Source organism: Rutidosis leptorrhynchoides, chromosome 9, assembly GCF_046630445.1.
Source record: "Rutidosis leptorrhynchoides isolate AG116_Rl617_1_P2 chromosome 9, CSIRO_AGI_Rlap_v1, whole genome shotgun sequence".
In the NCBI taxonomy this organism is placed as follows: domain Eukaryota; kingdom Viridiplantae; phylum Streptophyta; class Magnoliopsida; order Asterales; family Asteraceae; genus Rutidosis; species Rutidosis leptorrhynchoides.
Genome location: NC_092341.1, coordinates 345,246,699 through 345,272,681, shown reverse-complemented (window position 1 = coordinate 345,272,681; position 25,983 = coordinate 345,246,699). Strand labels below are relative to the sequence as shown.

General features: G+C 34.3%; 1 protein-coding gene across 2 annotated transcripts; it reads right to left on the bottom strand.

Annotated features, from left to right (window-relative positions):
• Positions 1-5,611: 5,611 nt before the first annotated feature.
• LOC139866410 (uncharacterized) lies at positions 5,612-11,159 on the bottom strand. Of its 2 annotated transcripts, none has more exons than XM_071854644.1 (14): positions 10,967-11,159; positions 10,519-10,896; positions 10,312-10,379; positions 10,150-10,230; positions 10,006-10,063; positions 8,804-8,880; positions 8,667-8,714; positions 8,460-8,551; positions 8,297-8,392; positions 7,977-8,173; positions 7,806-7,894; positions 7,625-7,704; positions 7,412-7,525; positions 5,612-6,131 (listed from the first exon to the last, which is right to left on the bottom strand). In XM_071854644.1, exons 3-10 carry the CDS (start codon positions 10,343-10,345, stop codon positions 8,153-8,155), a joined length of 507 nt encoding a protein of 168 aa, XP_071710745.1. In that variant the 5' UTR covers positions 10,346-10,379; positions 10,519-10,896; positions 10,967-11,159; the 3' UTR covers positions 5,612-6,131; positions 7,412-7,525; positions 7,625-7,704; positions 7,806-7,894; positions 7,977-8,152. The 2 variants fall into 2 exon arrangements, with proteins under 2 accessions (XP_071710745.1, XP_071710744.1); XM_071854643.1 differs by having other exon boundaries at positions 7,637-7,704.
• Positions 11,160-25,983: the final 14,824 nt, after the last annotated feature.

Below are 25,983 nucleotides of genomic sequence, written 5' to 3'. Positions count from 1 at the left end.
TATGCATACAGTTATGCACCTAAAAATTTTTGAACTCGAAGTTATAGTTAAAACGTATCCACATCGAATTCCTTATCATCCATTAGCAAAAACAATCACGCGATTCCTTTTCAATTAACTAATTTTGTCACAGCTCCACTTCGATATCTCAGTAAGACTACTCTTATTACAATCTCGATATATATATATACGTTGTTCTTTCGCCATCGTTACCGGAGAACCTTTTATATTCCATCATATTACCATCAGCGTTTAATCATCTAAAAATACAATTCTCCTTAAACCATCTTGGTTTGATAACCAATGACCCAGATCCGATAACTTTGAAAATACTGACGAAGCAGCATGTTGTAGAAGGTCTTAATGACCAAATGTTGATGATAAAAGAAGGAAGTGTTAGGAACGCTCATTAGGAAATTGGTACTGAAAACCGGATTGAACAAACCATGAAGGAGACTCTGAACAAGTTACAAGGACTAAACTTGTACATAAAGAATTATGACGATTCTGTAGCAAACACCTTGCTTCTGAATCTAAACCCTTACGGGTCAATCTTCATCATCATCCTTCGACATTAGAAATTCCAAGATATTATCATATCTTTCATTATAAATATCCTCAATATTTCTGAAGATATTTTCACCACTATCCTTATCTGAAATCATTTATCTCTCTGTAATATCTGCGTTACAATATAAAGGAAACTGTGTTAGTTTCTAAATCCTTCAAGTTTAAAATAGGAATGTTCTGAAGTAGTGTTGGGAACTGATGCATGAACTAGTATAATATAATGAAACTTGATCAACTTCATTATATTACAGTAAGTCATGTTAAGTTTCTAATGGAATGTGATGATTCACAGTACCGTCATCATGTGCCATGTTACACGGCTCTTACATTCTATCAAGTCTTCAAACATATTAGAACGTATCACCTTGATAGTTCTATTTTTTTTTTTCGGAATATTCGAGTAATTTAACGAATCAAGATCGTGCCATTACAATTTCATTCTAAAACCAATAGCAAGGTTCATTCCAAATTTCCTACCTACGAATTTCGGACCATTGTTCGCTTGGCTCGAGGACGGGAAGAAGAAATGAAGGGACAAAACTTCAGAATAGAAATAGGAACATAAACCACAGCAAATAAGAGAGAGCATTAACTGTGGATGACAATGATTTTACGGGACGGGAGTAGGAACATCGAAATATAAGGGAAGGTATAAAACCTAACAACAACCCCGAAACTACAAACCGTGCATATCAATACGTATTGCAACGTAAAGGCACGGGAGAATTAAAAACATTATAATTCCAAGGAAAGGATAAAAGAGAATAGATTCTTCTGGTGATAGATGAAAAAGAAGAATGAAAGATATGAAAGTTAGAAATATAACAAGGGTTAGAATGGGATGGAGCATATTAGCGAATGTCTTAAAGTAGGAACTAAAGAGAAAGAATAGAAGATGTGGGAAGAAAGAAAGGGAAGGAGGTAAATTTATAGTGAAATATTCGACAAAGAAATCAAAACAGATTGCCGCGTTAAATCAAAGAAGATCCTGATCGCCGCAAAACTAAATCTTATTACATAAGATTTTCTTTAAAACCCTTAAATCCCGGAAATCGATCATAATCACGTCATCGGTTACAACAATTCTATATTTACTCATTTCACTCTTTTGTGATAGCTTCGCTCGTGCGTCTCACATAACCAAATCGTTTTATCTAAATCTTTCAATAATGATAAAATTTCATTATTACCTCATATTTGTCATGAAAACATTCCTATTGTTATTTATGACAACCTCTACCAAATTTCGGGACGAAATTTCTTTAACGGGTGGGTACTGTAACGACCCGGATTTTTCCGATCGTTTTACACTTATAAGATTAATATTTACATAAATTAAAACTTACCAACATGATAAGCAATCTAAATTGTTGAGATTTATGATTTTGAAAAGAGTTTTACATAACGTTTAACCGTCTAGTTTGACCGATGATATCACGAACTATACAATATATGTTAATTATACGTTTGTGTATATATATGTATATATACATATTTAACATGATTTAAGGATGTTTAAATATCTCATTTTGTATTAATAACAATAAGTTATAAGTATATTTTGAAACTACTAACTTAAGCTTTCAAAACGATAACTATACGTAACGTTATTTGACATAAATACTTACGACCTATAATGTTTATACATATATCGTATATATAATGTATTTAATCACTTTTAAAGACTTAAATACATAAAACAATATAAGTATATTCACAAAAGATAGCTATATTTGAATCCTCATTCCATTTTTCACAAGATTTCTATACGTATATCTAGAGTATATGTACTCGTATCATACCTAGCTTCTATACGTATTTACTATTGGTATATACACATCAAATCACCACCAACCAGCCCTTGTTCATGCCTTATGTATAAGGTAACTACTTTTGTTATTTAGTATGACAATTTCACATGATTAAAAGATCTTTTCACAAAATTACAAATTTATACACCTTTTACACCACCATAAATACATGCATCCATTTTCAATTTTTGGAACATCATTTCTCTAGCTAAACACACACACTTACTAGCCTCATGTCTCTCTAAGAACTCCAGCAAAAATCCTCTCAAGAATCACCTTAAACACCACCATAAAAAGATCAACAAAAACACTACAAAAATACAACTTTCAATTCAAGTTTATGTCTTAAGTTGCTTCCAATCTTTCATCCACTTCCATCACCCTTTTGATTCTAGCTTCTTACTCCTCTTTTACAGCAACCTTGTCCAAGGAACTTGAGGTAGTATCTATGTTCATAACCTTATTCGATTCATATATATATAGCTATCTTATTTTGTGGTATAAAAGTTTAACAACAAGAACATAGTTTGAATGTTTTCAAACTTGTTTGCAAACTAAATAGATCCTTCTAACTTAACTTTTAAAATACTTCAAGACCTGTAATATAACTTAAATATATGCTAATTTAACAAGGTATAATTTGGTTTTTCAAAGAATATCTTAAAAACTGTTTTTACGACGTCGGAGTGCCACCGGGGACTGTTTTGGGTTGGATAATTAAAAACTATCTTAAACTTTGAGTTGGAGGTTTATGTTCTGGAAAAATGATTTTTACTATGAATATGATAACACATAAAAATTTCATGATTTAATTCAAAGTATAAGTATTTTTAGAAAAATAATCATTTAAGGTTGTTTAAATAAAGGAAAATGTTTAACTTCATAAGTTTCACTAAAGTTTCACCTATGCCGTGTGATTTTGAATACAAACCAAGGTATTTTCAGTTCATAGTCTTAAAGAGGGACTCGATCCAAGGAGATGGCAAGTTGAATCAACGAAAACGGATTTGTAACGAAGAAACTATGACCGAAACAAAATTGGTTATCCAAGACTTGTTTAACTTCGGGATTAATTGGGAAAAATTAAATAAAATCACATCTTTCTAAAATAACATGATATTTTATATATATGTACTCATAATTCAATTTTATATGGTTCAGGATCACCCGTAAACAATACGAGAAGATTAATCATAAGATCCCATGATTGTACGCAACACGTCATTTGACAACACCGGTACTTTATGTACGCAACACGTCATTTGACAACACCGGTACCATGGGTCAAGATTAATCTCGACCAATACATATACGATGGGGGTTTTATTTATTTCATTGGGGGTTTATTAAACAACTAAATATGAACCATTAAAATTGAATTACTAACATCGGACTGCTAACTACGGACTAAGGAATTATTAAAAGTATTAAAAGTATTATAAGTATATATATGTGACGATTGTTTAAAAAGAAAAGGTATTGATATATTATATATGGATAGGTTCGTGATATCAATCGGAGACCAAGTCGAAATTACATATCTTCAAGACAAAAGTGAGTATATAGTCCCACTTTTAAACTCTAAATATTTCGGGATGAGAATACATGTATTTTATGTTTTACGCTATGGACACAAGTAACTGAAAAATATATTCTACGTTGAGTTGTACCACTGGCATACTTCCCTGTAGCTTGGTAACTAATATTTACAGCGGTATTGTAAACGCGAATCCTGTTGATAGATCTATCGGGCCTGACAACCCCAACCGGATTGGACGACCAGTATTCAACGGTTGCACAGTACTTCGTTTCGTGACTACACCTTGGTACGGTGTAGTAAGATTTCATAATAAAGGGAATATGCGACGTGATTAAATGTTAAGTATGGTTACCAAGTGCTCAACCACTTAGAATATTTTTATTAAAATGTTTATATATGAAATCTTGTGTTCCATTGTTATAACGCTGCTAGCATCAAACCTATATATCTCACCAACTTTATGTTGACGTTTTAAAGCATGTTATTCTCAGGTATGAATTAAGTCTTCCGCTGTGCATTAGCTCATGTTAAGGATACTACTTGGGACCTTTTAAGCCATGATACAAAGACGTTGCATTCGAGTCATTGGAGTTCAATAGAGAATATAAATAAGTAAATGTTAGACGAAAATGTCAAATATTGATGTAATGATAGTTTGCCTTTTAAGAATAAATGCAACGTTTGTAAAATGTATCATATAGAGGTCAAGTACCTCGCAATGTTATCATATGTTATTGTATTCGTCCCTATGGATTGGGTCGGGTCGTCTCACTATGCCCTTTGATCTGATCCGTGAGAGGGTGACGATTTAGTGATGAATGGAGGATGGAGGTGGTGACCAACGGTGGATAACTTTGGTTGTTGGAAGGTAGTCGGCTGCAGTAGTGAGAGTGTTTAGGTTTTGAGTTAGAAGTATAAGAGTTAGATGAGTAGACCTTAATACAATAATACGGAGTGTATTTTATAACGGGTATTATATTATATTATAGTCCGTAATAGTTTTAACTTTTAACAAGTCGATGAAGCTTGGGATGAGGTAGTATCACCAATAGTACCCTAACTATGTCTATTAGTATATATATATATATATACACAGGACCGTGTTCCGTGTAGACATCTCTGGCGCAATATGAAATTATAAGACCAAACACCATTATCGTTGTATTAACATATATACTCTTTGAATGGATACATTTTTCCTAATAGCCTATCTTTTTATTAAATTGCCTTTTTAACTTTTTTAAGTTACGGTACCTTTTTAAAACGTTTTATAAATTTCCTTTCTTAGATTAGCTTTTTCCCTGAAATCCAACCTTTTAATAATTATTTTTGAGTTAAAATTAAAATAGCTTTTTTACAACTATCATGAATTCGTGATGATTAATTTTCAGCCAAAACGCATATAACGTTTAGAAGAAAAAAAAATAACAACGATACATTCATTTTACTATTGTAAATTGTAATAGATGTTCCGTATGTTAAAGCGAATTATTGTGTCTAAAGTTATGTTATGCTCATTAAAGATATTACAATAAAAATAATAATAAATAAATAAATAAATAAAATCCATAAACAACAGAGGGGTCACACTCCATTGCGCGGCTGACCACGTACTTGTTAATTATATAATACACGTAACAAAGAGTAAAGACCAAAAGGCAAAGACCATGTAAATCATTTACGTATTTAAGGAAAGAATAGGATAATTTTGTACTGCATTACATATCAAGTATTTTTTGGGCCAAGTAAAATACAATTACAATTCATGCTAAAACAAGTTATCAATTAGAATTAAAAACGGAAAAGAAACGAAATCATCTACTATTTTTAACACAACCAATTGCAAAGAATTTGTAATAACACTAATATACATGTATCTTGTATATATCTGTTCTCTTTTCCCTAAACCCCAAATCCACGGAAAAAAAATTATACTCCAGATGATGATGTTCTGTTTATTCGTTGAGCACCCAGTTTTGGTGCAGCAGGTTTGAATCCTCGGCCACGTCCAGCAGCTAAAGGCTTGGCTCTGGTTGTTGGTGGTGGTGCTGCAATGGCGGCCCAAGGATCATCATTATCAATTGAGGCGGCACGCGGTTGCACATTCCGGGACTTTGAAGCTACTTTTGGAGGAGGGGCAGATATGGCACCCCACAAGTCTTCATCTTCATCACTGGTTACACGTGTTGTTTTTGGTCTCATATTTGAAACTGTAGCAGATACGGTAATGGTAATATCATATGATGAGAAACAATTATTGAGAAACTATAATTTTTCAAAAAAGAGGAGATTTTAAAATGACAAAATTACAAGGACAGTCCCTGTGGTTTGCACCAGATTACAGGTACATTCCTAAACTTTTTTTGACAATGTGAAGTCGCCGTTTCAAGTAGCCTTTTTCTAATTATTGTGGGAAAGAGCATTAAAATGATATAATAACCACTCGCTGGCAACATGTATAGAAAATTAATTACTCCGTAGATGCTAATGTAAAAAGATTCCTGGATTGTGTAGGCATAAGCACTTCCAATCTATAAATCTATAAATCAATTATATGCTATGGAGTTGGACAATATTTTAGATGTTTCTATAAATCATAAGGTTTCAATGTTTCTATAAATCATATATATGCTATGGAGTTGGACAATATTTTAGAAACCTATCATGTATGATTCTTTAAGAACCCAACATATATAAGAAAGTAAGCAAACTGCAGTAAAACAAAAAACAAAGGTTTTCAATGTGTCAATACAGGTCATTCTTTGTATGGTTCAAAAAAGATTGGGTCAAGCCAGTTTGGCCCCAAACATTTTGGTCCAAATTTTAAAAATCATTATATTGATATTGTGTCAACATAATTAAATACATATAATAATGATCTTTTTTCATTGTTTGAATACGATGATTTACGAGGTTTTATACATGAAAAAAAAAAAAATGCAAGGCTAACTTGAGACCCATTTGACTCATTTCTTTTTAGCTACTTTTCTAACTCATTAGAGATAAACATAACCCAAATTGACACCTTTATAAGAACACATATAGATGGTTGAAATTTCCACACTTACAATTTAAGTGAAATGGACCCATTTATATTAGATTAAAATATCGTGTGAAAGAATTCTTTCAAAGGTTTTTAGAGGTTTTTTGTCAAACTTTTTTTATTTATAGGTTTGTAAAAATTGAGTCTTTGCCAAAATCTTTATATGTTTAGTTGTGTAGGTGCTGAATAAAAAGAAACTCTTGAAAACCAATTTCGATTGAAGTGAGAACTGCGAACTGAGAAGGGGCTTTTCATAAACAAATGTAGTGAATAAATAATGTGTCAAACAAAAAAACTAGCATTGCAAGTTTTATACCATGGGAGATGCTTTTAAGAGAGAAACTGAAAGTTGAGTAGAAACAAAAATTAATACTCCATGCATATAGATAGAACAACAAATCAATTTAAAAAAAAAAAAAAAAAAAAAAAAAAAAAAAACTAATTTACCTCATAAATCGTTGCGCTTATCAATGATGCGGCAGAAAAAAAGTTTTTCTTCGAACCATATATGCTGACTATTCTTTCCCATTTTTTACCACCCTTAGCGTGGGCGTTATCAAACTGATAAAACATAGACATTGCTCACCATTAATTTTAATTATTATACTATAATAATAAATTTATTTATTATTATTAATCAAATTAGAAATCTGCAATTACAATGACACCTACAGCCATGCACCAGAATCTGCTTCGATTCCCACGATAGTCGTGTACTTGTTCCCAATAAGACGCGGAATCTATTAAAACGTATACATACACAGAAAAAATAAAAAATAAATCATGCTTTAGAGCAACGAAAACTAATGAGTTTTGTAGGTTATTAGGGTAAATTTACCACCTTGTTCGCGCTGATTTTCATTTGGAGCTCGTAAATCTTCGGTGGCATACAGGAAATACTGGGAAAGAAAATACCGGGAAAGTATATGTCTACATACAACGTTCAAAAACAAAAGTTAGTTACAACAAAACAATTAAAAAAAACAAACACATATTGGATATATGGTTTAACCTTTAGGACTTGATTGATGATGAGGTTTTCAGCCATATTGAATTGATCAACAGTGCCCACTAGGTCAATAAAGGAATGAGTATGACGATGTTCGGGTTCATTATCACGTATAATCCCGATTGTTGCTTTTGAGGCTGTGAATTTGATGTAAACCTTTGAAATTATCTCCAATGACTTTAAGAAGCTACTTTAAGAAGCTGTAAAAATATACAAATTATCAATAAGACAAGTGAATGGGGTACAAATTTTTGAAACATGTAAAAATGTGTACAATTTTATATATTTTAAAATTGAACAAAAAAAAAAAAATTAACTCAAACCTTTTTCCAGAGACGTGTTACAACATCAGACATCAAGGATTCCCCCACAATCTGTTGTATCTTCATTACCACCTCAGACTTGGGAATATCTTTTTCCTGAAAACGACTAGAGTGAATATACGAGTGTCTCATAGTGGGTATGTGTTAATTAAATACAACATACCTTGCTTGAACGAATTAACAAAGTGACACGTTGCATCTCAGGTGTATTTAAATGTGGGTTAAGAGCTTCAATCACATTTAATAAAGTGATGCCTGCAAAACATGATACATGGCTTGGAAATAGCACTAGAATAAAGATGAAAGGGAAAGGTACTATTAAACTAGTTGTCAATGGAATGGGAACAACATATCTAGAAATGCAAATTACCTTCACCCTCTAAAATGGAGATTAAATCTAAAGTCGGGTTTTCATCCTCTGTAATGTAATACTCCGTAAGAGATTCGAATTATAAACAAATAAGGATTAATAGTGAATTAATATTCATCATTTATGATATACAATACCTTTAACAGGAGGACATGCCTCTACATTTCGATCGACAACTGATTTTAAGTCCAGTGTTGTTTTATGCTTTTCCATGCTGAACAACATACAAAATACATTGCATTTAAATAGAAACTTGAAGACCAACAAAGCTAACATGGACCATAAAATTAAAAATAAAGAATCCAAAAACACATTGTTACCCTATGCAAAGTCCTTGTATTGAACACTCCATTAGAATGACAATAAATTAAGAAAACTACAGTCTAGTTTAAATGTTACACACATACTCATTAAATTTCATTAGCATTAACCTAAACAATATAAAACAAATCATATATATCTAATAATTGCATTCAATTCCAAAATTTAAACATTATTACATTGATATTGTGTCAACATAATTAAATACATTTAATAATGATCTTTTTTCATTGTTTACGATGATTTACGAGGTTTTATACATAAAAAAAAAAAAGCAAGGCTAACTTGAGACCCATTTGACTCATTTCTGTTTAGCTACTTTTCTAAATCATTAGATATAAACATAACCCAAATTGACACCTTTATAAGAATACATATAGATGGTTGAAATTTCCACACCTATAATTTAAGTGAAATGGACCCATTTATATTAGATTAAAATATCGTGTGAAAAAAATTCTTTCAAAGGTTTTTAGAGGTTTTTTTGTCAAACTTTTTTATGAATGGGTTTGTAAAAATCGAGTCTTTGGCCAAAATCTTTATATGTTTAGTTGTGTAGGTGCTGAATAAAAAGAAATTCTTAAAAACCACTTTCCATTGAAATGAGAACTGAGAAGGCTTTTCGTAAACAAATGTAGTGAATAATGTGTCAAGCAAAAAAAAAATAATAGTATTGCAAGTTTTATACCATGAGAGATGTTTTTAAGAGGGAAACTGAAAGTTAAGCAGAAACTTCTAATTAATACTCCATGCATATATATAGACCAACGAATCAATTTTTTTTTTGAAAACTAATTTACCTCATAAATCGTTGAGCTGATGAATGATGCGGCAGAAAAAATGTTTTTCTTCGAACCATATATGTTTGACTATTTCTCCCATTTTTTACCACCCTTAGCGGGGGCGTTATCAAACTGATAAAACATAGACGTTGCTCACCCTTAATTTTAATTATTATATTATTATTATTAAATCAAATTAGAAATCTGCAATTACAATGACACTTGCAGCCACGCACCAGAATCTGCTTCTATTCCCACGATAGTCGTGTAGTTGTTCCCAGTAAGACGCGAAATCTATTAAAACGTATACATAAAAAAAAACATGCTTTAGAGCAACGAAAACTAATGAGTTTTGCAAATTATTAGGGTAATTTTACAACCTTGTCCACGCGGATTTTCATTTGAAGCTCGTGAATCTTTCGTGGCATCAGTATAACAGGAAATACTGGGAAAGTATATGTCTGCATACAACGTTCAAAAACAAAAGTTAGTTACAACAAAACAATTAAAACAAAAAAACACATATTGGATATATGGTTTACCCTTTAGGACTTGATTGATGAAGTTTTTAGTCATATTGACTTGATCAGCAGTACACAGTACGTCAACTCTTAAACATCCCAACGAACATTTGTAATAAACAAGAATTAAACAAATAAAAAACTCAAATTATAGTGAGAAATTTCAAAATCAACAAAAAGAAAATAAATACTCAATATATGCATACTTTTAAGACGTTATATTAATACCTGTTTTAAAGTTCAAGAACACGTCATAATTGATTGCTATTGTGATTGAATGATGTTGAATCATATACCATTGGATATTTGCTTTATGGATCTTTATATATCTCATGTTTATAGGAGTAAGATTGCAGTAGTAGACAATGAAAGTTGAAACCAAAAATGAAAAATGTTGCACTAAAACTACCACCGACTAAAACAGTACTGTTATGTACCGGAAATAGCAAACAAACACCGATAACCACACTCAACCACTTTCCTATGTATAAACCACTACCAAAATCCAACACAAGTTAACAACCCTGGAGCCAAACCGTCAGCCACAACCACCACACCACGGCGGCGCTGTTACCTTCACGTCACCACCGTTAGCAACTACCGGATCTGGAAATAAACAGATATGAGAGCGGGGTTTTGTCAAATAAAAACGAAAAAAAAAAAAAAAAAGTTAAACCATTTTTATGGTGATCGAAGTCCAGATCGGTGGTCACAATTGTTGTATCAGGCTGGTGGTCACTGTTGCGGTGTCAGGGTGGAGGTAAGACTATGCCCTTTGATCTGATCCGTGAGAGGGTGACGATTTAGTGCTGAACGGAGGATGGAGGTGGTGAGTTAACGGCGAATAACTTTGGTTGTTGGAAGGTAGTCGGCGGAGTGAGCGACGGTAAAACAAATCCTCCTTTTTGCCAAAAAACGTATCGCTTCTTCGCCACCGATGGGTTTAAGCTGGCTTAAGCTGGCTTCCGGGGTTCCTGTCCCCTCGACATCAAGCTTATTGGTCTCATCATCATCGTCGAATTGCAACCTAGTACGCTTGATAGAGTCGTCTGGTGTCTCGTAACCACTATCATCAGTGGGCTTCAAAGGATCGTACGGTTCTTTGCCAGTGTTGGCGGTTGTTGACGGATTGAAATCGCCTGTCATCTTATGTAAAAGTATTGATCAAACGGTCCCACGGATGGCGCCAAATGATCAAGCCAAAATTGACCTGAGTGCAAAAGATTGTTGTGACTAACCTTCGGAAGGGGTTCCTCCGGTTAACGCGATGGGTTTGAAGGGTGTTGTGGTGGTTGACTTTTGCCGAGCCTCCAAGGTGAACTAATCAAAGTGATCAGTAATGGTAAGTGAATGCTGATTGTTTTTAATGTGTTGTAAATGATTGATTATGGCTAGTATTTATAGGAGAAAGATGGCGGTTATTCTAGGTAACTACCATCAGTCCACTAACCCACGATTACCACTCCTGGAATCCCCTAATCATGCCCACTAACTGCTTCACGTTCTACTGGTTTGTCGGACGGACAAGCGACTGAGCAGACTAAGTCAACATTCAACGGTACGCTACGGGTGGCGTAGCGTGAGAACAATCATGACCTGAAGACAGCGTTGACTTAGGTGTAATGCAACCAGGAATTGAAGCTAAACGTCCAGCTAAGAAGAATGCCATGCGTCTCACGTGACGGTGATGGCGGGACGTACGTCATTAACTGCCTAAATGAATAAGCTCATAATCAACGTTACACAGCTAATGTCACTACTTTTAATATGATTCGTCTTATTATCAATAGTATTTACCATCCGATCCATCGGCACTCATGGAAGCTGAACCGGAACCCGAATCTCTTCCATTGCCACCATTCCAGTTCTGATGAACCGGACCAGAGTTGTAGACACTCGACCGGAGCTCATCAACGGTTTCCATTTTATAAAACCGGTGTTGGTGGTCAATAAAACTGGTCAACTCACGGGTCCCAACAGCAGGACGATCGGGTACGGAGCCGGGCGGGTTGCACCGGAGACTTGAATTTGAGTTGTTTTGGAACAGGAGCGAATGTTGCTGTGATAGGGCTAAATTAGTTTCTTCGGATATCATTATTTTGTAAAATGATAGAAACCTTAACCCTAATTTTTGAATTTAAATTCAGCAATTGACGGGATCACAGAATGGTCAAATTGAACACGGAAATGTGAAATTGAGATGAGTGGGGAGTTAGTTTTTCACGGTGCTTGGCGTTTTTTACTCGTATTTTTTTTTTTTAGTTTTTTTTTTATGATTAAGACATGTTTTTTTTTTGGTAGAGTAATTGTAGTGTTGGTTTTTTGTGTTAGTTATGAGTATTTTGATAATGTATTAAAATATAATTAGATTAAGTATTAAAAGAGGATAAAAATAATATTTTTAAATTAATAAAAAAAATAAAAAGCGGCTATTTCTTTTGGTGTTGGGATCAAACGCACAACAAAGAAATGCCTCAAAGAGACACATTGTTACACTATTTTGTGGCGTTTCTTTCCCTCCACATCATCAATGGGTGGTGAGTTTTGCAACCTTGAGTCCTTGACCCATGTATTACTATATATGTGTAATTATATGGTAAGTTATTCTCTGTATTTATATATCTATATTCATCCATGTTATAATTATAATAATTAATAATTAATAATTAATAATAAATAGTAATAGTACTTTTTATAACAATAATCTTTAAAACATCCTTAAAAACTAACACTTGTTGTAAATTTAGTAGTTAAATATGGATGGTAATTAGTCAAATATGGATAGTAAAATTTGTACTATATATATGTGCATAATGTAAGTTACAAAAACACACATATACATTAAATACATCACACCTCTTCAACCTCTTTCTCTCCTATATCTTCTACAACACATCTCTCTTTTATTGGTTCTTTCAATTTGAATATATTGAACCAGGCCACTAAAGGTAGTTATAAGCCTACTGAAATATAACACGTTATCAGCACGAAGTGCTCCGTATAATCAAGGTTTATCTAAGCAAGCACACGTCACTAATCAGGGTAAGAAATTATCTAACTTTTATTAACTTCACTAACATTTATATTTATGTTATTTAAGTTATATATGGTCGGTTATACCGCCTGAATTATATTTCTGTAATCTAACTTTTATTAACTTCACTAACATTTATATTTATGTTATTTAAGTTATATATGGTCGGTTATACCGCCTGAATTATATTTCTGTAATCTAACTTTTATTAACTTCACTAACATTTATATTTATGTTATTTAAGTTATATATGGTCGGTTATACCGCTTGAATTATATTTTCTGTAATCTAACTCTTATTAACTTCACTAACATTTATATTTATGTTAATAAGACCTCATGATTGTACGCAACACGTCATTTGACAACACGGTACTTTATGTACGCAACACGTCATTTGACAACACGGTACCATAGGTCGAGATTAATTCCGATCAATACGAATACGATGGGGTCTTTATATGTTATCTAACATTTATGATTACTTATGCAATTAATCATTATTTATTTCGTGCATACTAATGTTTATTCTTAAAAGTAAATCTTAAAAGTTAAAATAAGAAAAAATAGTTTGTATTTTTATTAAAAGTAAATCTTAAAAGTTAAAATAAGAAAAAATAGTTTATATTTTTATTAAAAGTAAATCTTAAAAGTTAAAATAAGAAAAAGTAGTTTGTATTTTTATTAAAAGTAAATCTTAAAAGTTAAAATAAGAAAAAGTTGTTTGTATTTTTATTAAAAGTAAATCTTAAAAGTTAAAATAAGAAAAAGTAGTTTGTATTTTTATTAAAAGTAAATCTTAAAAGTTAAAATAAGAAAAAGTAGTTTGTATTTTTATTAAAAGTAAATCTTAAAAGTTAAAATAAGAAAAAAAAATCTTGTCCTTTATATTACTCATACGCGTTTTGATATAGTGACTTTATTCGTTAACGTCAACTAACGACGTTACAACGGTCATATATACATAACGGTTGTTAACGTCAACTGACGACGTTACAACAACTATATTTTTCAAATATAAAATAAACATCTCCGTTTTCACATTTTCACAAATCAATCTTCATTTTTCAGATTACTACTCTCAAAAAGTTTTTGTAAAAATGATTCACACAAGGATGATTTTTCCTATTGTATTGGTCATATTAACTATCATCATTGTTGCTAATATACCACCGGGTGAACCTATATTCTATCCTGCCTTTGTGGTTTTATTATTTGTAATCATACCATTATTCTGTTGTTTGCTACTTATGAATTTAAAATGATTCTAATTTCATTTTATTATTTGTCTATGAATAGAAGTTGATTATGATTATGATTTATGTTATTCATCTTTTTGATAATAGAAAATGTCGAATTTGAAAAGGCTTAAATTTGCTCATTTAGAACAAGTGGGAACAACTACTTAACATGGGTTATGAATGTAGAAAAACATCTCGAATCAAACAGTATTTTAGAAACCCTGAATGAAAATAACAATTATTCCGAACAAGAGAAAGCAATAGTAAGTATTTTTCTTAGCAAACATATTGACGAGTCCTTAGAATCTACATATTATATGATCGAAAATTCAAGTGTATTATGGAAAATACTCAAAGATAGATACGATATTAATTATCAAAAAAAAAAAATAATAATAATAACGGTGATCCATGAAAGAATAAAATTAAAGATATTAGTAGACGCTCTTATAAGAATTCCGGAGATTCTTATTAATGATCTGGTAACGTGGATCATCAGTCTAGTATTTCTTGAATACATGAACATCTTGTTTAGCTCTACAAATAAGTCCCAAAAGAAAAGAAAACGAGAGTGAATCTGTTGACAAATCTTGATTAAATTGTAACATCCCGCATTTTTCCGTTAAATTATTTTTTTTTTTTACGCCGTCTTTTTCTTTTTAGATAATATTCCTCGTATCTAGATTCGTAACCTCCGTTAGCTAACATTCTAAATATTCTCGTTATCGGATTTTAATACGCGTTTTAAAATATTCCGTTTAGGTATTTTCCGCACCCGACTACAAACTCGAGGGACTAAAATTGACACGGGGCAAACTAGTTGACTAGGTCACCTAGTCCACCCCAATCACCACCATTCAACCATCTCCCTCTCTCTCTCTTTCTCTCTAGCAAGAACACACACAAACACCCAATTCAGTCATTCATCATCTAAATTCGATCTAGGAGGCTTACAACAAAACAAATTACATATTTGGAATCCTCTCTTCATCCTCTACAATTTGATACTAACTTCATCTCGTTTGGGTAACATTTCTAAAACTCTAGATTTCTCTAAATTCGTGTTTTTGACTTGAAATGGTGTTAGTTAGTGTCTATGGCTCATTGTGATGTCGTGTATATAATTTGTATGCTCGATCTCGTTGTTTTAGTGTAACTAGCATGAACTTGAATTTTGGTGTGTTGTTCTTGAATTTTGGATGATCATATATTGTTAGATGTTAAAAGTTCATGTTCTAATTGTGTTCCTAGTATCATTAGCTTCATGTTGATGTATAGATTGATTTAAGAAACTTCATAAACGCGATTATTGATTTTGTGAACTTTTGGTTAGGGTTGACAACTCTTAGAACGAACTTTTGATGCGTTGAATGCTTGTTAATGTTATTGATAAGTGTTTAGTTGTGTTACATTTTTCATTACCTTCAAAACGGCATATCATATGTATAAATTGGATTCCCGAAACTTAAATTTCAATTGATAAACTTGAAACTTGAAAATAAACCTCTATTGATCACTTGACGGGATTTCGGTTATAGTATATGATGTTTTTGCTTGATGAAAAGTGCTTAGTTGCGTTCCTTGTCGAAAGAGCTTTCCGATGATATAAAATACATGTTCTAATTGTTTGCGGATCATAAAATGTGATTGTTTGTGTTTTGGTTCGTCCATTTGAGGAATACAGCAAACAGGGCCTGGGAAAAGATCAGGACGCCGTCCAGATACTTGGGACGCCGTCCCACCTTTTGAACCGGGACGCCGTCTAGCTTCTCGGGACGTCGTCCCAACCTTAAAACCGGGACGCCGTCTAGCCATTCGGGACGCCGTCCCATTTGGCTAAAACTGGCTGTTTGCTTTGGTCATTTGACGTGAAAATGTTTGCTATGCTACGGACCTCCGATTAACATGAAACTTGGCCAACATGCTCATATATGATTATATAACTTAGAAAAATTGTCGGTTATCCAACCCGACCCCGTTGACTTTTCTGTTGACTTTGACCCGACCAAATTGACTTTTAATCAAACTTAACCAAATAATTGTGCAATCGTTCTAACATGTTTTTATACTTGTACCTTGCATGAAACATGACAATTTGATTCACATGCTATTAGGATCGAGTCTTAACGAGCCATAGGACTAATTGAACATCTTTGACCTATCGTGTTTACCGTTATTGATACAACCTATTTGTTTAGGTCAAGACTAGCATTGTTCTTGCACACATTTACTTGTTGAAGTACTTTACTACTCGTGCATTCAAGGTGAGATCATAGTCCCACTTTTTCAATCACTTTTATTCTTTACATCGTGGGCTGAGAAACACATACATTTCACACTTATTTACTTTTCATGCTTTTACATTGTGAACAAATACGAATACAAGGATGCATACGAGTTTGAACAAAAGTCCTCAATCCAATTATCATTAGTTCCACTTGCAGGGTGTAAGTGTAAGCGTGTAATTATGTTGTGTGGCCATACGGGTTTAACAAACCCTCATTCAGACGGTTCGCTACCGTTAGTGAATGAAATATAATTTCAACAATGTATAGTGTAAGTTCTAACACTAAATTCAAAATTCAGAGGGAAGATTCGGTTAAGCCTTGATAATTGGGTGCTCGTGATACAAATACTATTTTGGAATGTGAACGATTCTGGTTGAGCAATTCTTAAAGAACCTTGTGGTTCAATACAATTTACTTACTAAACCTATGATTTCACCAACGTTTTCGTTGACAGATTTCTATGTTTTTCTCAGGTCTTGCACGATATGTGATACATGCTTCCGCTCATTATTTGATACTTGCATTGGATGTCGAGTATACATGCTTTTCATGGAGCGTCTTTTGACTTTACTTTAAACTGTGTCGCCTGGATTTCAATCGTACTTATAACGTTGTAACTTAACTTTTGGTTGAACAATTCTTGTAAACTTTGAAACAATCTTTATTTTGAAATGAAGGCGACATATTTTGGTCAAACGTTATCTTAAAGACTTATAATCAGGTAATGGGACCCACGTAGCCGACGCCGTCACTTGACGATTTGTCGGGGTCGCTACAAGTGGTATCAGAGCCTTGGTTGTAGGGATTTAGAGTTCATTTGTGTCCACCCCGAGTCATAGGGTACATAGGTGAATCTAGACTACAACCGGCATATAGACTGAAGTAGGAATTACTTGACTATTTGTGCATTTATACTCGAACTCTTCTATCATATCTAACTCGTATTCGATCTTGATCTTACGTTAATAAATTTTGTTGACGCGCCACCTTGACTTTATGAAGTAATGTTAAATGCACATGAGAATCAGGGTAATATAATTTCCGGGATTATATTACGGTGATTCACATGGACGTTCCGACATTATGACATAAAGAATTTAAGGCGAGTCAAGGATAATTTTCTCTTATTCTTTATTCCATATCGCGGTTAGTATTATTTAGAATACTAACCAACGATATTTTTGTGTCATGAAGGAACAATGGCTCGTCGACGCGCTTCTCCCGAAACTCCCGAACAAGCCCTCCAACGTATGATAGCCACCGCCATAGGTGCGGCTATGGCTAGTATCTCCTCCGACATCAATAACAACCACAACCACAACAACCATGGAACCGGTAATTCAAACGAGGGTTGCTCCTACAAGACTTTCATGGGGTGCAAACCTCACACCTTCGATGGGACCGGAGGACCGGTTGTGCTCACCCGATGGTTTGAGCAAACAGAAGCCGTTTTTAGCATAAGCGGTTGTCGGGACCAAGACAAAGTCAAATATTCCACCCACACTTTTGCCGGTATCGCCCTCACATGGTGGAATACGTATGTGCTGTCGGTGGGTATCGATGAAGCTCACACTCTCTCATGGGCCGACTTAAAGAAAAAGATGATCACCGAATACTTCCCGCGCGAAGAGACCCGTAAGCTCGAACACGAACTAAGAACTTTAAAAGCGGTCGGGAATGACCTAAAGGCATATAATCAACGATTTTCTGAGCTATCCTTGATGTGTCCAAACCTCGTGACCCCCGAACCTCTAAGGGTTGAACTTTACATGGATGGTCTTCCCAAGAGCATCAAACAAGGAGTAATGTCATCCAAACCCAGTAATCACCAAGAGGCCCTGAATATGGCCCGTCAATTGATCGAAACGGTAGACGAGATTGAAGTGCCGGCACCTAAAGCCGAGGATGAGTCGGGTGACAACAAAAGAAAATGGGAAGCCCCCCAAACAAGCAATTACAACAACTTCGCCAAGAAGCCTTTCATCCCCAACGGCAAGAAAGGTTATACCGGACACCTACCGTATTGTAACGAGTGCTACAAACATCATTTAGGTGAATGTGGCAAACCATTTTGCTTGAAGTGTCAAAGAAGTGGCCATGTAGCCCACGATTGTGGGAATACCGCTCCCGTCGCCCAAAAGGAGCACAATGCACCCAAGACGGGTGTTTGTTTTGAATGTGGCCAACCGGGTCATTTTAGGAGTGCGTGCCCAAATAAGAAAATCAACCCCAACGCACGCCGTTAAACTTTCAACATCAACGCCTAAGATGCCCGAGACGACGATGGACTAGTCACGGGTATGTTTCTTCTCGAAATTCTCACGTTTCATGTTTATTCGATTCGGTTACCGTTAGACGTTTTATAAACAAGTCTTTGACTCGTGCTCTTTACATTCCACTTTTTCCCCTAAATACTACTTAGACGATTTAAGTGACCAACGGAAAAATATTGTGTGCCTATAAATTTTATTGGAGGATATACATTAAGACTTTTGACTTGACACCTATAGAACTAGGGAGCTCGGAACATATTCGTAAAAAAAAAAAAAAAAAAAAAATTTGTTTCCCCATCGTCTTGTATAGATTATTGTGAACTGAGTAATTTTCGGTTGGAAACCGATACCCTCTCCCTCGCATCCATGACCTCATGATTTCTTGCATGAATCCCGTGTGTATTCCAAAACGACCTCCGTTCCGGTTATCATCAATTGGGGGTTAAGGGAGACAATGTCTCCTGAGTCTTTTCCGAACTCGCAACGTTAGTTGTAAATCTCTCTTAGTACCATTCGATTTATCCAAAGCTCGTCCGTATCCATAAACCTCCTAAACCACGTATGCAAACTTATCTAGACAAATCTGTTATCGTATTTATAGATGACATCTTAACTTATTCGAGTAAAGAAGGAAAACGAACAACATCACCATCTTACGCTCGAACTTTTGAGAAAAGAGCAACTCTATACCAAATTCTCCAAGTGAGAATTTCTGTTGAACGAAGTCCAATTTTCTAGACCATAATGTTAATGATCAAGGCATTTCAATCAATCTCAAAATCAAGCCACATGTAATCAGGAAACTCTCCCCACTCAGACTTGTATTCGTAAAATCTTAGACCTCGTCTGTTATTACCGAAAATTCATTTCTGACTTTTCTCGTGTTACACGACTTTAATCTCTCCGCGATCGAACCTTGAGCGTGATTCTTCACACCAACATTTCTAGTTAAATTCGTTATCTTGCACGGAGAAGTCGAATACTAAATTGTGGATCCGATCAATTTTCTCGTCATCACGTACCACACTACATACCCCTGATATTTCACCATTACCGTCTGATATTACTGGAATTTAAGATAACACACAATCCAACGATACTACACTCTTCTTTGACTTAACGCCCTTGTGTTTCTGATAATCGGCCAACTGTTATGCAACCCCGAACTATACAACTACGTGTACTATCACGTTTCTCTTTCAGACTTCAACTTTTGACAACTAGAGGCACGTTATGGCAACCTCGAGATGTAAGCTCATCCTATTCAAAGTCCTCATTTCACTCCTATCCTCATCGCTCGCATTTCCGTTTAAGGAAACTCCTTGTAACATTTCTCCATGGATAGATAAACTCCTCATATTACATTAGTATTCGCCACGAGGGTGAATAGTCCTAACGAACATTTTTTTTCGAACCCTAACTGACTTGTTCAAACATATCTTAAGAGATTCTATTCCAACACGGTGTATCTTCGTCATTTATCCTGTATCGAAATACTCGTTTCACTTCTAGCGTTACAAGAGACCTTGGGAACCCGCTTAGACACATGTACCGTGTATCTATCACAAACCGACGAACCGAGCAAACGAACGATTTACATCCTGGAAGGACATGTTTCAAACTCGCATTATCGCTTTTAGTTGATCCCTCATACTACGATAGTTACCGTTCTCGTACTAACGCCGCACTTCCGAAACCCTATATGACCGCAAATGTCATACCCCTATTCGTTGGACCAACGCATGTGGCAAACAAACACCGAAATCTAAACTACATCAGGAAACAACAATTGAGATCATTCAAGTCCGAGAAGGGCTCGAGACGACCCGTAGTCGCCAAAAGAGTCATACCAAACTTAGATGAAAACCTCACAAATCCCAGTGTGTAACCGCGTAATATTGAGAAACCGCACCTTGGAAAGTTGTAATCCATTTTGGGAAATCGAGGAGGGTTATATTCGCAATATTTAACCTTTTGAAACTTTGGGGCGTATTGGAACCGCTCCCTACCGTTTAGAACTGCCGACTCAATTAAGTTTCCGTTTATCCTACATTTCGTGTAACAAACTTAGAAACGTGTCATGCGGAACAGGAATGTGCAATCCTTTTAGATGCACCAACTATTGATGACAAACTCCTCTTCATGGGAAAACTGATTGAAATCATGGATCGTGAAATCGAACTTCAATACAACGTAACACCCCGACTGTCCGGATTCGTGGAATGTCCAAGATAGTACCTTCACTCATTCGTAGAGTTACTACTCTAAGTCTCGAGTAAGAGATATCGACTACTACTTCCAACTAAATTTCGGGACGAAATTTCTTTTGAGGTGTGGATAATGTAACATCCCGCATTTTTCCGTTAAATTATTTTTTTTTTACGCCGTCTTTTTCTTTTTAGATAATATTCCTCGTATCTAGATTCGTAACCTCCGTTAGCTAACATTCTAAATATTCTCGTTATCGGATTTTAATACGCGTTTTAAAATATTCCGTTTAGGTATTTTCCGCACCCGACTACAAACTCGAGGGACTAAAATTGACACGGGGCAAACTAGTTGACTAGGTCACCTAGTCCACCCCAATCACCACCATTCAACCATCTCCCTCTCTCTCTCTTTCTCTCTAGCAAGAACACACACAAACACCCAATTCAATCATTCATCATCTAAATTCGATCTAGGAGGCTTACAACAAAACAAATTACATATTTGGAATCCTCTCTTCATCCTCTACAATTTGATACTAACTTCATCTCGTTTGGGTAACATTTCTAAAACTCTAGATTTCTCTAAATTCGTGTTTTTGACTTGAAATGGTGTTAGTTAGTGTCTATGGCTCATTGTGATGTCGTGTATATAATTTGTATGCTCGATCTCGTTGTTTTAGTGTAACTAGCATGAACTTGAATTTTGGTGTGTTGTTCTTGAATTTTGGATGATCATATGTTGTTAGATGTTAAAAGTTCATGTTCTAATTGTGTTCCTAGTATCATTAGCTTCATGTTGATGTATAGATTGATTTAAGAAACTTCATAAACGCGATTATTGATTTTGTGAACTTTTGGTTAGGGTTGACAACTCTTAGAACGAAATTTTGATGCGTTGAATGCTTGTTAATGTTATTGATAAGTGTTTAGTTGTGTTACATTTTTCATTACCTTCAAAACGGCATATCATATGTATAAATTGGATTCCCGAAACTTAAATTTCAATTGATAAACTTGAAACTTGAAAATAAACCTCTATTGATCACTTGACGGGATTTCGGTTATAGTATATGATGTTTTTGCTTGATGAAAAGTGCTTAGTTGCGTTCCTTGTCGAAAGAGCTTTCCGATGATATAAAATACATGTTCTAATTGTTTGCGGATCATAAAATGTGATTGTTTGTGTTTTGGTTCGTCCATTTGAGGAATACAGCAAACAGGGCCTGGGAAAAGATCAGGACGCCGTCCAGATACTTGGGACGCCGTCCCACCTTTTGAACCGGGACGCCGTCTAGCTTCTCGGGACGCCGTCCCAACCTTAAAACCGGGACGCCGTCTAGCCATTCGGGACGCCGTCCCATTTGGCTAAAACTGGCTGTTTGCTTTGGTCATTTGACGTGAAAATGTTTGCTATGCTACAGACCTCCGATTAACATGAAACTTGACCAACATGCTCATATATGATTATATAACTTAGAAAAATTGTCGGATATCCAACCCGACCCCGTTGACTTTTCTGTTGACTTTGACCCGACCAAATTGACTTTTAATCAAACTTAACCAAATAATTGTGCAATCGTTCTAACATGTTTTTATACTTGTACCTTGCATGAAACATGACAATTTGATTCACATGCTATTAGGATCGAGTCTTAACGAGCCATAGGACTAATTGAACATCTTTGACCTATCGTGTTTACCGTTATTGATACAACCTATTTGTTTAGGTCAAGACTAGCATTGTTCTTGCACACATTTACTTGTTGAAGTACTTTACTACTCGTGCATTCAAGGTGAGATCATAGTCCCACTTTTTCAATCACTTTTATTCTTTACATCGTGGGCTGAGAAACACATACATTTCACACTTATTTACTTTTCATGCTTTTACATTGTGAACAAATACGAATACAAGGATGCATACGAGTTTGAACAAAAGTCCTCAATCCAATTATCATTAGTTCCACTTGCAGGGTGTAAGTGTAAGCGTGTAATTATGTTGTGTGGCCATACGGGTTTAACAAACCCTCATTCAGACGGTTCGCTACCGTTAGTGAATGAAATATAATTTCAACAATGTATAGTGTAAGTTCTAACACTAAATTCAAAATTCAGAGGGAAGATTCGGTTAAGCCTTGATAATTGGGTGCTCGTGATACAAATACTATTTTGGAATGTGAACGATTCTGGTTGAGCAATTCTTAAAGAACCTTGTGGTTCAATACAATTTACTTACTAAACCTATGATTTCACCAACGTTTTCGTTGACAGATTTCTATGTTTTTCTCAGGTCTTGCACGATATGTGATACATGCTTCCGCTCATTATTTGATACTTGCATTGGATGTCGAGTATACATGCTTTTCATGGAGCGTCTTTTGACTTTACTTTAAACTGTGTCGCCTGGATTTCAATCGTACTTATAACGTTGTAACTTAACTTTTGGTTGAACAATTCTTGTAAACTTTGAAACAATCTTTATTTTGAAATGAAGGCGACATATTTTGGTCAAACGTTATCTTAAAGACTTATAATCAGGTAATGGGACCCACGTAGCCGACGCCGTCACTTGACGATTTGTCGGGGTCGCTACATAAATTAACCCTGCGCTACCTTGAGACTTGAATGGTTTGAATTTTCTAAGATGCCTAGTTTTTTTTATGTATCACTCATAAATAAATGGTTTTAGACCATAACGCATATGTTTTATTAAGTGTTATCTTTTATGTACTTCAGATTATAACTTGTTTGCAGGTAATATAATTTGATTATCTTGCTGAAATATAACTCATTATTTGCTTATCTTATTTGAAGTTTTAGTATGAATCCTGCTGAAATACAACATCAATTAAATGGTAAAGACCTATGTATTGCAGATAGTAGTAACATACACACTATGATCAAATCTAAGAAATATTTCATTGATTTAAATCAAATGAAGGAATTATAAATACTATATCAGCTCTTGCAAACTTGATATAAGGAACGAAAAAGGCAAAATTTCATATTACCAAATGGTACGAATTTTTTGGTAAACAATGTCTTGTTTTCTCCCAAATCAAAGAGAAATTTGTTAAGTTTCTCTGATATATATCATAATGGATATGATTATCAGTCAATGATAATCGAAAATGAGAAATATCTATGTAGCACCGAAAAGCGCATATGATAAAAAGCGCATATGATGAAAAGCGCAGCGCATAGGATTAAAAGCGCATATGATAAAAAGCGCATATGATGAAAAGCGCAGCGCATATGATTAAAAGCGCATATGATAAAAAACGCATATGATGAAAAGCGCAGCGCATATAATTAAAAGTGCATATAATGAAAAGTGCATATGACGAAAAGCGCAGCACATATGATTAAAAGCGCATATGGTGAAAATGATATATGATGAAAAGCACATATGGTGATTAATGAAAATCACATATGGTGATTAATGAAAAGCACATATAGTGATTAATGAAAAGCACATATAGTGATTAACGAAAAACACATATGGTGATTAATGAAAAGCACATATGGCGATTAATGAAAAGCACATTGAGAAATAATCACCAATGTTTCTTGAAAGAATTCAAGGGTATATATATGGACCAATTCATCCATCATGTGGACCATTTTTCTAATAGACGCATCTAACGCATGGTCTCATGTTTGTGTGTTATCAAGCCGTAATATGGCATTTGCAAAGTTTCTTGCACAAATTATTAAATTAAGAACACATTATTCTGATTACACCATTAAAAGGATGAGACTTGATAATGCTGGTGAGTTAACATCTCAAGCTTTTAATGATTATTATATGTCTACAAGGATTGTTGTTGAACATCCAGTTGCTCATGTGCATACACAAAATTGGTTTAGCTGAATCAATAGATAAACGCTTACAGCTAATAACTAGACAATTAGAAATGAGTACAAAACTCTCAATATTTATATGGAGACATGTAAATTTACATGATGTGACATTAATTCGCATTAAATCAAGTGCAAGTTATAAATATTCTCCATTACCAACTTAATTTTGGTGGAGACCGAATATTTTCCATCTTAGAACATTTGGTTGTGCAGTGTATTTTTAATTGAACAATCACAACAAATGGTTCCTCAAAGAAGGATTGAAATATATGTTAGATATGAAACATCTTCAATCATAAGATATATTGAACCCATGACGGGTGATGTTTTTACAGCAAGTTTTGTCGAATGTCACTTTAATGAAACATTGTTCCCTATATTAGGGGGAGAAATGAAATATAAATAAAATGATGTTTCATGGTGTGAACATCAATTAAGGAATATTGATCATCGCACAAAAGAATGCGAAAAGAAAGTTCAAATATAATGCATATGCAAGAACTTGCAAATTAATTACTTTATGCATTTAAAGATACAAAAAATAAGTGACTAAATCATATATACCAGCAGTAAATGCTTCAGCTAGAATTGAAATTACAAAAGCTGGCAATAATGTCACTTATGAGTCTTTGCTACGGCAGAAACGTGGGAGACCAATTGGTTCCAAAGATAAAAATGCTCGAAAAAGAAAATCAGCTGATAATGAGGTAAAAGAAAGTGTTCAAGAAGAACCACAAATCAATACTCCTTCTGTAGAGGATATTGATAAATGTAAATACATAAA